The 15,208-nt window shown below is 37.4% G+C and overlaps 1 protein-coding gene across 1 annotated transcript; it reads right to left on the bottom strand.

Moving 5' to 3' along the window:
• Nucleotides 1-1,391: 1,391 nt before the first annotated feature.
• cacng4a (calcium channel, voltage-dependent, gamma subunit 4a) lies at nt 1,392-13,036 on the bottom strand. The gene is made up of 4 exons (XM_083522500.1): nt 12,664-13,036; nt 4,165-4,248; nt 2,204-2,344; nt 1,392-2,048 (listed from the first exon to the last, which is right to left on the bottom strand). Exons 1-4 carry the CDS (start codon nt 12,890-12,892, stop codon nt 1,525-1,527), a joined length of 978 nt encoding a protein of 325 aa, XP_083378626.1. The 5' UTR covers nt 12,893-13,036; the 3' UTR covers nt 1,392-1,524.
• Between the last annotated feature and the right edge of the window lie 2,172 nt (nt 13,037-15,208).

The raw sequence follows: 15,208 nt of genomic DNA, 5'->3' as shown, positions 1-15,208 counted from the left end.
GGTGTGTCAAGACATATAAGCAGCCAACGACACAGCAGGAGCAAATTAGCCACGTGTTCGACCATATGTCCCAACACAAAACGGCAGATTAGAGACTACGACTCGTAGATTCATCAACAGTGCTTCGAGATCGGTCCAAGGAAAAGGATTACAGGTTATTTTTATAGGTTACAGCCAATTACTATTAAATTCCCTGAGCAAAAACTCCACATAATTTACTTTGTGACTTTATTTTTAAGGTTGTTTTCAAATCGAACGGAATGTATAAGACAAAATCCCTTCACATCAGCAGAAGTGTCAAAAAATGTAAACATCAGAAGTAAACAAAATGGCAGTGGTTCAAAGTACAAAATGGCTTCTTTGACTGGCTAAAAAAATCTCCTAAACAAGGGCAAGGACCTGAATAAGCACCTTTCAAGCTTCCCTTTTTTATGCTGTCTCACCCAAAATTCACAAAAGATGTATTGTGGCAAATGATGGCCATGTCTGGACAATCATTGCTGGACACGTCTGAGCTGCGTATGAGAAGGTGCAACAGGACAATTTAATGTTGATATGCATTTTCTTGCATATTGTTTGTTTGTTTGTTTGATTGTTTGAAAAAGTTAAGCTAGATCTGTTTAATGTATAATTGCTAAAGGAATAAACCTTTATTGAGAGTTCCTTTTAACCACATTACCTCCTCTAAGCCACACCTTATCTTACTCTCCCTGCTTAGTTTCTTATATAATACCCTCCCTCTCTCTTTATATCTATATATCTATGTATCTATATATCTATATATCTATATATATCTATAAACCCCACAATAGTAGGTGCATAGGTACTTTTGCAAAACTTTTAGTGTGATGGTCTGGATGTAACGTCCAAAAGTCAAAAGAAGAACAGCTAATATAAAGTTTTGCTTGCTCTTGATTACTCATTTTTTACCCATAGTGATCTGCCAGCTGTCATTTCCATAACTGTTCAATAAAACAGTGAAAAACGAATATGTTTGTATTTCTTTTGTTTTCACATGTTGACATGAAAAGTAGTATCATAGCATATAAACACTTAGGAACCAAGGGTTAGATGATCATGACATCTTTGTATTTTGTGAGAACAAGTGGCTGCAATAAGGACGCTTCACTGACACACACTCTAATCTCTAATGTCGCTGGGGTGGGTTGAAAATCTTTCACTGAGGTGTCCAGTGTGAATTGGCCTTGAGTGTCAAACATAACGACACAAGGATCACATAAAAATACTCAAACAATTCTGAGAGAATATTTCAATATTTCAATATTCATATAAAGTGCATTGAAATATTGCTACTTGGACTCCAGACTGTGCCTATGAATATACAGTATGAAACCCTGAGCCAAAATCTGACTCAGAAAATGCTACAAAGTTCTATTAGTTATCTCTAAATCATGTGTTAAAGAAACATTGCTCCCTCAAATCAATGCTTCAAACTCAGCCTCTGTGATACTTCCCAATGCCACCATGATTATCAGCCATCTTTAACCAGAACTCATGTGCTGTTCAAACAGGCGTGGTCCTGCGGTTAACGCCGTCTTTTGCAGCTTTGGCGAAGCAGTTGTGAACTTGCAGAAAGTTAGGTGGATCTGGGTATGGCCCGAGTGCGCCTCCCGACCTCAGTTGATGCTCTCGACCTAGAGTGTACATAGAGATGTCACCTAGAGGAAGTGCTGACGCCACCATCTTCCGTCCGACTGGCGAGTTGTCGCGAGACGGCTCGGTGGAATGCGAGCTAGAGCGAGAGCGCCGCCTGCGCTGCCGGTAGCTTGGGATCCGCATGTATGGTGACGAAGACGAGGGGCCGCTTTTCAGAAAGTTGCGCCGTTTGACGTGGACCTCCTTGTTTCTCTCAATGTAGATGTTCACAGCGAGGACCCCGATGGCTTCGGCCACGATGAATGACAATGCACCGGAGTAAAAGGACCAACCGTAGTAGTACTGGTACTTCTTGTCTTCGCCTTTCTTGTCGCTGGGGTCACCGGCGTTGCTCGAGATATACACGATGATTCCTATGATGTTGCTCAGACCTGGGAAAAAAAACAAAAACAACACTACATATTTAATATATGGAATACTTTCAAAGCAAAAAGTAATTGTACAATGTAAAAAGCTGACTTTATTGACGCTCAGGCTGTTGGTTGTACTTTTATGAACGTACCACAGAGTTCCTTAAAAGTTTTACCTGCAGCCACAAATAAGATGCCAGCGCTAAGAAGAATGTTGTTCCAGCCACTGTAAACCCGTCCTACAGCCACACACACTCCTCCCAGCAGCAACAGGATAGTGCTCAGGATGGGGAAAAGACTGGATGCTCGCACGATCCCTACCCATACAAATAATCACATCAGATTCTCCAGAGCTGAGCTGATCCATTTCAACCCACTACCATATGGTTCAACAACATCTCATCCAAGATAATTAGATTTCTGATACACCGACCAGGCATAACATTGACATTATAACATTATGACCAGTGAAGTAAATAACAATGAATATCTCTGCTTTATGGCAACTGTTAGTGAGTGGGATATATTAGACATCTAGTGAACATTTTGTCCTCAAAGTTGTTGTGTTAGAAACAGGAAAAATGGGCAAGCTTAAGGATTTGAGTGAGTCTGACGAGGGCCAAATTATGATGTCTAGACGACTGGGTCAGAGCATCTCCAAAACTGCAGCTCTTGTAGGCTTTTCATGGTCTGCAGTGGTCAGAATCTATCAAAAGTGGTCCAAGGAAGTAACAGTGGTGACATAGGCACATTGATGCACGTGGGGAGCGAAGGCCGGTCCGTGTGGTCCAACAGACGAGCTCCTGTAGATCAAATTGCTTAAGAAGTCAATTCTGTTAATGCTTTAAGGGTCAGAACTGTTTTGGCAGCAAAAGGGAAACAACACAATATTAGGCAGGTGGTGATGAATGGTCATAAGGTTATGGCTAAGCAGTGTATTTTATGGTGTAAGGGGCATGAACCTTCTAATTCGTTACATTTAGTACCAACCATGGACAAGTGACATCAGGAGAGAAAAACATCTTTTTTTTTTCTTGTTTGAAATTGCAAATAACTGCAATGAGATTACAAATAAAATTGATTTGCTGTACATTCAAGAAAACAGTCTGGATCAATAGGACAGTATTGTAAAGTAGAAACCAGATCAGATATACACACAGGTCTATACTATGCAGAAATATGGCACTATGTTGGATGTACATAGTGTGTATAGATGTATAATGTATGATTATTAATAATCCTTTTAAAAATCCAAGCTTAACTGTGCTAATCAGGCAACACATTTAATATTAATATAAAGTTAACCCATTGCATTGACTATGTTAGTTGGAATTAATGCAGTAGTTTGTTTGTATTTGTAATATTTAATTGGATTTAAATATTGAATATGTCATTTTTTTCCTTCATGTTTTCAGACTTTTTTCAGAAACACAATTTATATCTGAAAACCCATTTGCTAAGATAATAAAATAAAAAGAAGCAAGCTAAAGATGAATTGAGAGCAGGTATACTGCAAACCCATCCAGAATGGAATCCACCATTTGTCCTGTACTTACTTCATTCATAGAAAGTCACAGCTGTTACACGTAACTAATTCCTATACACACATACATTTTGCAGACTTTTGCATTTTCTTGTTTGTATTTAGATTTGAAATTCTTTGTCCTTTTTTTTTTAATTCTAAATCTTTAAATATGATGTACATACTATTAAAATATCCTAAATGTATACTTAATTTCCTCTGCCAGGTTCCAACTTTCATACTTTGTACAGTATTGACTGTATAGTATTTAAAATTTCTTTCTAAAAGGTCACTGACAACTGAAGATTTCAGAGGTTCATTAACCTTCTCACTCTATACAATTATATGGCCCATTGGTTTTCATACAGTGTCACAAAATCTATATTGTGTCCAGTACATCCCAAAAAAATGAATGACCGGAAATAACTCTGATGTGTCTTGAATTTAAAAATAGAAAAACATTGATTTTTATAAATTCTCTTAATCATGACCTGGTCAAATCAAATTTTCTGCTTATTCATTCATGTCTGTTATGAAAAGAGGTTCATTTACTCCTTCATTGATGTGACTGTGAAAGGAAAAAAATACAATGGAGGGGAAGAAGGGCAGACTTACGCAGGATGTACTCAGAGCTGTCTGTGTCATAGTCATTATCCTCAGGGAAGTGATTGATCCGGTAACAGCTTCCTTTGTTGATTCCTGTGAGTCACATACAGCGGCAATCAGACGCAGTAACCGTGATTCGGCAATAATGTACAATAGTCACACTATCTGCTCTGTCCCAATCCCCCCCCAACTCCACCCCACCCCACCCTTCGCTCCTTAACAACACCAGCATACACTTTATGGCTTCTTTTCTGTACATTCATGGTTGCAATTAACTGGAATGTTCATTCCAGCATGTATCACCTCGTAATGTGAAGCTTTTTATATGGGTGAGGGGGTAATTGTGCTGATTCTAGTAAGCATCCATTGAGTGGCAGTTCCTAATTGATGTGAGAAGTTAGTAGAAAATGGCCAGACAGATTTGAGCTGACAGAAAGGCTACTGTACCTCAAATAATCACTCTTATAAACAGTGGTGAGTAGAAACACCTCAAAAAGCACAACATTGCAAAACCATGGATGGTCTAAAACAGCAGAAGACCACGGCATTCTGGAATGCTTTTTTGCTCAGCACGATTGTAGAGTGTGGTTATTTGGGTTAAAATAGCGCTTCTGGCATCTAAAACCATCACTCTCCTCCTGTTTTTACCAGTCAGGAGTGAACTTTTTCTCTGAAAGTGGCCTGTGTATAAGAAAATGGAGAACAGATACATTTGCATTTGTTTAAATCTGATTCCCAACATAATGTTTTTCAAAAATTTTATATTTTGACCAATCATATTAAAGAAGCCACATTTCCTTACTGCATACTGCATTCAACTAACACTGCTTCCTTCCTGGAAAATTACAATAATGCCTAGCTAGCTGTGTTACACTAGGAACACTGGTTTTCTGGGAAGTCCTTAATGCAGCTGTCATGTTCTACTGATCTAAACTTGCTTAATATTTTAAAATCTGGCTTTAACCTTTTTAGCCCTGATGTGTGCACTCTATAATGCATGTGAGTACATTTAAATTTTCAATTCACCTAGCTTTCTATTCGGTGCTTGCTGTTTCTATATGGCAGTATACGCCATGAAACGAAAGGCAGTACTCGGGTGAAAAGTGTTTTATTAAGGTTTCTGAGCCACAACAAACCTTCACAACAGTTCCAGAGTACCTTAGGGTTGATTTTACAGCCTCTGAAAAAAAACTGTACTGGACTAATAAACACAGTTGCACCAGAATATATGACTTTATGTGTTTCAATAATGTTTCCGACATCGCTTCAAAATCTCCTATAGGTGTTGGGGACGGGTTTTGGTCATTGTAAAGCCTGTAGAAATTTACTGAGCTATCCCATTGGTCCCTGTGGGTGGAGCCATGTTCATTTAATTCTTTTATGGTAAAAAAGGGAATAAAAATAACAAACAAATATAAGGCACTGCTCAGCTCTGAAATCGTTGTTGGATGCGTGACTGTAATTGGTCAGAATGGTGCTGACTACAAAGCATTCTTACTGTTTAATGTGCTAAATAAAATTAATATGAATATATTAATTTATAAATAATAAATATAATATACCGCTCTCCGTGCAGCACGTAAATTCTCACGTAAAAATAAAGAGCAAGTGGCATCAGTGAGAAGCCTCTAGAGGCCGTTGTTGTAATGACAGTGGACAAGAAGCCGGTATGGATTTTTGCTAAGAGCTAATAGTTTCAGCAATTAACCCAAAAGAGATTAATACGTGGACCTACATTGTTCTGCTAATTAGGCTTTACGTTTAATCAAGTGTAGCATGCTAATGCAGGTGAGATGAAACACACAAAACCAAAATAAGTGCTGTCTATTTCTTTAGTTATTCGACAGAGATTGTTGTAGAAACGACTCAAAGTCATGGGTTTTGCTTCCCGAAGGTAATGGCTTTAATTATCAATCAACAAAAACCTGAGCTGGATCAGGTCAGGCTTTGCTGAAGATCAGGCATTCATGAGGTTGAATGAGATCCCTTACCACTCAGATTTTTAGAGAGTTTCAGTATGACGATTATGGTCCTGGACTACATTTCTTATCAGCAAGTGCACCCTCACACGCCATGTCACATGATCTCTGCATCTGTATCACATTTTCTTGCTAATAGCACATGTAAATACATTATATAGTTTGTGTTTGTAGCCACATGACCATTGTATTTTTCAAGCAGGGAAGATGTTTCACTAGATTTTGGAGTGTGCTTGTGGAGATTTGTGCTCATTCAGCCACAAGGGTTTTCATGTTAATCCCATTGGTGTTCAGTAGGGTTGAGGTCAGAGCTCTATAGCAGGACACCTAAGATCTTCCACTCCAATCCATGTATCATGGAGCTCGCTTTGTGCACAGGAGCTTTGTCATGCTGTAACAGGTTTGAATCTTCTAGTTCAAGCGAAGGGAGCATTTAATGCTACCACATCCAAAAACATCTTGTAGAATTGTGTGCTTTCAACTGCAGAACCACATGGCTGGAAAAGTCAGTCGTCCCAATACTTGTGTCCATAAAGTGTAATTCTCACCATTGACAAAATTCTGTCTCTCTCATATCATCAAGCTTTATTAAATCCTACTTTCAACCTGAAATCTCAGGTAAAGATTGGATCGGTTTCCCCGGTAATATCCTGGACTGATGCATGGGTTCAAATCTCTGCTGTTATTAAATAGAACACACGCACTCTCTTTTCCCATCTTTTAAAAACAGATAGCAACAATAATAATGAGTGTTTAAGGAATTCTGATGGCGCACTATATTAATATTAAGGGGATAAACTGGCCATGCGGATGCACCATTTACAAAAAAAAAAAAAAAAAAAGCTGTGCTATTGATAAAGCGCTGACAAACAAATTACAATTGTCAATGAACAAACCTCATTGTCTACGGTCATTTAATAATCTAATAAATGAAATAAAAGTGATTATTGTGAGGTAGAAGAGTATTACACAAGTGTTTTGTGTGTGCAGAAGTAAAAAAAATTAAAAAAATGATTTACCGTACACTCATTTAATTCTCCATTAACAGATGCATCATATATTTTTCTATCCACTTACACTTCTATTCACATTTTCAAAATTTGATCACTTAGCACGGAAGCCCTAAGAGGCTATAAGCTTTTGGACACATTTACATTTGCGGCATTTAGCTGACGTTTTTGTCCAGTGCAACGTACAAAAGTTATTTGAGTCTCGAGCAATGAATAAATCTACACTGGAACGCTAGATTACAAACTTAATATAAATCAGACTATAACTCTTGATTTTTACAAAGCAAACTTGGAAAGTGCTCATTTAAGTGTTTCAGGGAGAGAAAGGTCTTCAACCCTCGCTTAACAGAGAAGAGCCAATCTAATGGACACCTGAAGATTCATATGCGCTTTTTAAACATAATTTTACACATTTAGTTCCCCTAAAGAGAGTTCCACTAGATCGAGTGTGTTTGTAGAGATGATGCTTGTTGTCATTGTGTTTATCAATAAATTTGGTAAATTAAATATCGTTTTTTTTAATAGAACATCTTTTGATCCAATGATTAGTACATATACATATGTACACATACACTACAGTATAGTACACTATAGTACAGTACAATATAGTCTGGTAAATAAAAGAATTGTATTTTACACTATAGTATAGTAAAGTATAGTATAGTACAATATAGTCTGGTAAATGTGGAATGCAGTTAAAGTTTTTATTAAAAGAAACAAGCTGGTTACATTGTTCCACTGTTACCATTATTTTGGAAACTGAAAGCACACACGTTAAGCATACAATGTATAATGAAAGTATAGTTGTCAAAAATGTCGTAGTTTAGTTCATTTTTGTTTACACCTTTTCTGTTTAATGTTTATTGTATCATATACTGTAATAAAAAGGGGAGGGGATTAAAGAATGTAGAATGTAAATTTAGCTGTTTGCTGTAGACAAAAATAATTGAGCATCAATATCAAAGTATCTGTAAAACTGTATTGTGACCATGCTTATTATTTAAATATAAATAAAATGTCATTGTAATTGAATTAATACTAATTGTGTGTGTATGTGTGTAGTAACAGTAGTATTTTAAGGAAAAGTAGTACTGTAAAATAGTTTAATAAAATGAATGTATTTTATAAGTGTAGGCTTGGATCAATTGAAATTCATCTAGATAAATTATTAATTAAAACTCATGCATGTGTGAAACCGGTTTAATCTTTCCATTGGTTTACCATGGTGAACCACACGACTGGCAGATGCTAATAATTCTTGCATGGGGTCCGAAGAAGAGATGCTGAAGTTTCTTTATCAGCGTTACGCACGTTTGGAAATACAAGCAATGAAGCAGCACGACCGGATGCTGCTAGGAAGTAGTGAGTCATTAGAGGGTCGTTAGCGTGAGCATGTTGTGTCAATTACACCATACAACAATCAATTTTATTACAACCCCTGTCTGCACTCTAGGGGAGTTTCCATAGCAATTGGAAACCTGTGGTTGCTGGGCAACAGCATCAACTAGTAGAAAGCCAAGGGGTGAGTGGGGGACTGCAGAATGTTTTGTGGATCTTTGAGGATCTCTTTTGATGTCTGAAAAAAATCAGTAATAATTAATACACTGCCCAAATAATAACAATAATTTATAAAAGAAAGAAATGTAAAGAAATCAATTAAAAACAAATCAAAGATAGCAAAGGAACAATAACATTTTAAAAGTTTGTATAGTATATTAGTGTGGACATTTTATTAGGTATACAGGTATAATAATATTAGCTCCTTTATGAATTACATTATCCATACAAGTGCACAGTTTAAACAATATTTAACATTTATTTATTGACTGTAGTCCACTGAATTGCTGTTTTCTGGTATTTATGTAGAGTCTACATAAATACCAGAAAAAATACCAGGTATCTAAAAACCTCCAAATAATATTACTAATGTATACTGTAGACAATTATTTTTACAATCTAATAACTCTACAGTTATTATTTTTTATTTAAACATATTTCTCTATAAGCAACTTAAACTAAACGATTAACTAGCAACTACAATTTAATTCCAATCCAACTGAGAACATTTTGACAGCCTGTTTGACTATAAAGTAAATTGATCAGGTTTATATATTTATTGTAATATTGCATGTGTATATCAAATAATCTGATCAAAGCTTGTCATTGATGAACTCCCACTTAGCTAGCAAGGTTTTAACCATGTTTACGCAAGCTCTATTTCACTATTTTACCTTCATCCTTATCCGACACAACCACTGCAGGATTAAGGTAAGCAAGATTAAAAATCTATTAAATTCACCTCTATTTGTATAGCACTTTTAACAATGGACATTTTGGAAAGCAGTTTTACAGAAGTAATAGATTGAGAAAACAATTTTTTAATTTATCCCTATAGGTTTATAATCCAAGCAAGCAAGAGGTGACAAAAAAACTCCAGAGGAAGGAAACTTTGTGAAAAACATAATAAGTCTGGATAATTTGCGGAAGATTCTAAATAAGTCCATTCTATAACTGTAATATATGGCCAAAATTCTGCAACACAATTTTTTTAGGTGAAATAAATGTACGGTTTCCTAAACATTGGCATTATAATAAGTATATTATACACAGAAATAACTATGTAAATTATTTTCATTTGAAAAATGTGTACATACTGCATCTCCTGATGGGTTTTTCCAGACCAACACACACATCTGGTCAGTGGTGGTCCTATGGTAGTTCATTGGAGTTAAGAATGTTATCAAAATGTCCAGAGCACAGAGATGAACTGGAGTTATCGAAATGTATATTTACAAGAGACTTGGCCAATGACTGGAGAAGACAAAGCCATGTTTAAAAACAAACACAAGACATTAATATTTTATGTTTCTGTCTGACATTTTGGTCAACTACAAAAAAAACCCCTGTTATCACATGACATGGTTTTTGTAGTGCATTTTTAACAATGAACTTTACATAATGAAGCTTTACATACATAGATTTCGTATTATGCCATAAATTAGCTACTTTGTGTTCATCCCTACTGAGCGAACCAGTGGCATCAGTGGCTCTCTGAGATGCTACACAGAACAAATCGTGAGAGGAACCAGACTCAAATGTGAACTTATCCTCATCTGGGTGACACCAAATGTCCATTATTATAGTTGTTACCTCAACATCATTGTTGAGGTTATCATCAGTTCACTGATAAGTGCTTGTAGGCAAAATTAACTCTGACTCTGGATAATCAATATCCAATTTCTCCAAGTCTTAAAGCTTTAGAATGGCAAACTAACTATAAAAACATTTATTTGTTAAAGTTTTATATACATGTTTTTAAAAAATACACAATAAATATGTATATGTAACAGTATTAGCCCGGGTGTATTTTGGTAGCTAATGTCAGCGAACTTTGCATGAATTATTATAGTTAGATACATGACATGTGCTTAATAAGTGAACTTTTTGAACTTGAGAGGTGCGTGTGCTTGATCAGAAAGGTGTGCAGTATGTTCAAATGTATATTATTATTGCTAAGAAGAAATTAGCATATGAATAGATACATTGAAAGTACAATTGTTGATTCTTTTGCTAACCAGTAAAATGAAAAAAGCTGGAAAAATATGTACAACATGAATTTAAACAATGGTTTAAGACGTGACTGCAGGACGGAATTTTCCTGTTTGGAAAAAGCAGGTTTGTTTTTACTTGACCCTCCGGTTAGTCAGTTTATAGACCACTCCCTACAGACTTTCACTCCGCCCACTGCCAACATGCTCATACTGCAATCTAGTGCTCATAAAAAAATAAAATAAAAAAATAAAAATTAAAAAACAGTATCTACCATTAGTATCATTATGAGCTGGACTTTGTGTGTTTGTGTTGTGTATGGTGTGCACAGAAAAACAGAAACGTTTATTTTTTCGTTCCTCGTCAATGAACAGTTTTTCAGGGTCACAGTGAAGCCACAGTCACCTGAGGAACACTTCATGTGACAGTGTAAGTGTAATGCCAGTCCATTACACAGCATCACACACTTATTTTATTTTAGGTTCATCCGTACATATTAAATGTTCTTTTGGAAAATGCACAGAAATTTACTATCACATGACAGTCGGCAACAATTTTAGCTAGCATTTTTTTTTTATATGTTAACATACAGAAGCATAACTTTTAATTTGCAATAAATCTACATACAAATGCAGTTCACCATTTTGAGAAGCTAAATATCAGCCATATCTATAATGATTGCCAGCTTTCTGACAGTTTAGGCACAACAAACCTTCAAAAACATGTGCTTATGCCTTGAAAGTGAACATCCTTGCTAAGTCCTAGCTAATTTTTTTTCTTGTTTCTGTTCTTCTGGTCTTGTTCTTCATTATGGATCAATGTACTGTAAGCCTATAAACCTGTTGTTTTATGCTGTCCAATATCACAAAAATAAATATGAAAATATACCAAATTGAATTGAATTCTCCGTGAACTATGTCGAATTGAGGAATCTGAGGCAGGCTAAAAATCTTTGCTGGATCTTATCAGCTTCCACCTGACAAATTTCACGAAATCTATATCTTTAGCATCTTTAAGCTAAAATAAACTTTTTTTTTTCGTTTTAAGGAAATCACTTCCGACTTCCTATTTTACTAACATACAGAGAAGTACACAAAATACTTTAAAAAATAAATTTCTAATGAGTTATTGGTTATTTATTAAGATTTCGGTTTGTCCCCTGGTGGTCTAGTGGTTAAGATGCAGCGCTCCCACCGCTGCGACCCGGGTTCGATTCCCGGTCAGGGAACCATCCCCAGCCACTCTTAGTGCCGGTCCCAAGCCTGGATAAATTGGGGAGGGTTGCGTTAGGAAGGGCATCCAGCGTAAAACATGTGCCAAATCAAACGTGCGGAGGATCCGCTGTGGCGACCCCTAACGGGAGAAGCCGAAAAGAAAGTTTTAGTTTTATTAAGATTTCGGTTTGTTTAATAAAAAAGGACAGAATAATCAGGCTCTCTCTGGGTCTGGAGATGGCACCGGGGGGCAGCACTGATGGCTTACAGCTCCAGGATGCCATGTTTTGTACTTGAATTATAGTCTCTGAGGTCCCCTGTTTTCTTTCCAGGTCCCCACAAACATGCAGGAAGAAAGATAGTGTGTGTGTGTGTGTGTGTGTGTGTGTGTGTGTGTGTGTGTGTGTGTGTGTGTGTGTGTGTGTGTGTGTGTGTGTGTGACAGAGAAAGACAATGATGCCATGTGATAGTGACTGGTGTCCCATTGAGGTTGTATTCCCACCTTACACTCATCTACTCACCAGAAAAAAAGTGTTTGCTATATACTTTTGCAGGAGGTGTTTGGTGTGTTTTTATGTTTTTGAGATGGAGCAAATGGAAATTTCAGTCCGTTTTTCTATGTGGTATAGGGGGGGAAAAAAAGCTCTTTACCCATAGACACTATTAAATTCAGAGTGGAAATCTTTGGAATTTTGGAGTTTTCAACCAATCAATGAATCAATCTGTCAATCGATGAATTGCAAAATCCAAAATTACCTTCAATGCAGCAGATCCTCCAGAGTCCAGAGTGGGTCAGGTCTCCTTTTGTCTTTTTGGACTGCAGCAGGTTGTCCGCTTCGTCCGCGCTGCCGTTGGTGGCGTTGCACACGTAGGCGCGCGAGTAGAGCCAGTAGTCCGTGCTGATGGCCACCGTCATGAGGCTGAAGGCGACGAACGCGCCCAGAGCCGTGAGAAGTGTCTGAACGCCGCGGTCACAGCGAGCCATGTCAGCGGACTCATGCTCATCCGGCACGCGCTGGCATCAGCAAGTCCTGGCGCGCGCGTCTGATTCCGCTCCTCCTTGAACCCCGCGGACGCAGAGCGCACGCACGTGCCGAGATCTCAGTCCTCAACCTGCTGCCAAGCTCTCGAAGCGAGCGCGACGGCTCTCGGCGCACGTGCACGGTCCTGTCCGTTCCGTGAAAGTACGGAAGCAAAACTTCTCACCACGGAGAACGACGCTCTCCTCTGCGCGCTCGCGCTCCCGTTTCCGAACACCCTTTTTGCTTTCGCGATCTGCGCGCGCGCTCGAGTGCCGACAAATCGCTTTGCTGATTCGATCCTTTCAGAGTGAGTCCTGCCACTTGACTTCAGGCAGGACGAGCAAGAGTTTTATTATCTGCTGCTCAGTCTTAAACCTTACTGTATGTCCTCGAAAAGACTGGTCCTCCCACTGTCTATTTTACTGGGAACACTGGGGACACATGGAAAGTCATGCACTTAGCAATGTAATCTTGAAGCAAGACAATGCATACACTTATAAATGCATACAAGAAGTAATCTTAAGGATCCCCAGGGATTTCCCAATTCAACACTGAATTTATGAATGAATGAAAAAACAAGTAGACATCATGTGAGCATCAGTAACCCCTCTTTCATTAAAGAGGACAAAAGAGAACAGACAAGAATCTTAACCCGAAAATCATTTGTTACAATGGTAATGAGCAGAAAAGAACTGAATGGTCACTAATTTTTTTAAACAATAATATATGCAATATAATATATAAATATATACATATATATTATACATTTAATATTTGGTATATAATTCCCATGGGTTTATGCTTTACAGTATTACTATATTACTATATTATAATACATTACTATACCCTCCTGGACCAAAAACCTGTATATGCTCAAAATGTCAAAAATGTAAAGCTTTAATGGTTTTAAAATTAAAACAATGATTGTGAAATCATACTAAACAAACTGATAAAGTAACTTATTATGGGATACGTTTTTCCCTTTAATTTCTTTAAATGTTAAAAGAAATCATGTAAATTTCCATTCAGTGTTGATGTTTGGAGTTTGGGAGCGAACTCAGACATTTTACATCAAACATTTGAATCATAGTCATGTTTAAAAAATTTTTGCCCAAGAAGACTGTATAAGTACATTTCAACTTGCTGTGGCAAAAGAAAACAACCAAATGGTGGCACGATTTGAGCTTCCAATTTTGCCCAAGACTGCAGTCTATATAACATTTATTTAATGCTAAAAAAAAAACACAATTATTTTTAATTATTCAGTCGTGGGACTGAACCACTAGACTATCTTGAATGTGTCCTGAGCATTTAGAATTTTAGATTATGTCTATAATTAAATATATCACTGGAGGTTCATGTGGAATTATAAATAATTGCATGAGTAGATTTAATTGCATACCGATCAGTTATGAGAGAAATGTCTCTCCGGCAAGATTAGAGATCTCAAAAAGTATATATTTTTAAAATTTTCTGAATTAGTTTTAGAGTCTACATTACTGTCTTCTGTTTTTTAACCAGTAAATCAGAATTCGGAATATTATTCATTTTCACTTAGGATTTAATGAATATGAATATGAAAGTTTATTTCTGTATTCCAGAGCAGTACATTCGAGGAACCATCCTTTCAAGCATTATCTAACAATGTGAATTCAATAAATAAATTACAAACTTAAAAAAAAACTAAAAAAGAGTCAGATTGGCCAAAACATTTAACAACCCCCTTCTCTGCTACCACAGCAAGCTGCTCCAGCCCCACCTCTCTCTGCACTGCTATCAGCTCACAGCCTACCCACAACACACCTAACCTTTCCCCCATACCCATACAGCCCCCTACAGAAGCCCAGGTGAGAATGGTCTGAGCCTGAAGCTGGGGAAAGTGCCACAGCTGTGAAAGACATCCTGCAAGATACCTGTAGCAAAGATGTTGTGCCCAAAAGACTTTGGGGACTACAGACCAGTAGCACTGACCTCACATCTGATAAAGATGTTGGAGAGTTTGGTGCTTGCTCATCTCCGACCTCTGGTAAGCCCATCAATGGATCCACTTCAGTTTGCCACCAGCCTGGGATTGGAGTGGAAGACGCTGTCACATGCTTTCACACCTGGAAAAGGCTGGGAGCTCAGTGAGAGTCATGTTTTTTTACTTTTCTAGTACTCTTAACACCATCCAACCTGCGCTCCTGAGGGATAAGCTGGTGTACATGTGAGTGGACCATCATCTGTCTAGCTGGATACTGGATTACCTCACAGACCGACTACAGAGAACGGTTCTGGCC

This window comes from Silurus aristotelis, assembly GCF_946808225.1.
Source record: "Silurus aristotelis genome assembly, chromosome: 2".
Classification (NCBI taxonomy): domain Eukaryota; kingdom Metazoa; phylum Chordata; class Actinopteri; order Siluriformes; family Siluridae; genus Silurus; species Silurus aristotelis.
This window is presented reverse-complemented; position numbering and strand designations above follow the sequence as displayed.

Bases quoted from the DNA above. Each gene is read 5' to 3' on its own strand.
- cacng4a (XM_083522500.1), bottom strand. From the start codon at position 12,892: ATGGCTCGCTGTGACCGCGGCGTTCAGACACTTCTCACGGCTCTGGGC. The intron at 4,249-12,663 runs GTAATTTTGGAT...TGTGACTCACAG, and splicing joins GAGGATCTGCTGCATTGAAG to GAATCAACAAAGGAAGCTGT. The intron at 2,345-4,164 runs GTAAGTCTGCCC...TTGTATGGGTAG, and splicing joins CAGCTCTGAGTACATCCTGC to GGATCGTGCGAGCATCCAGT.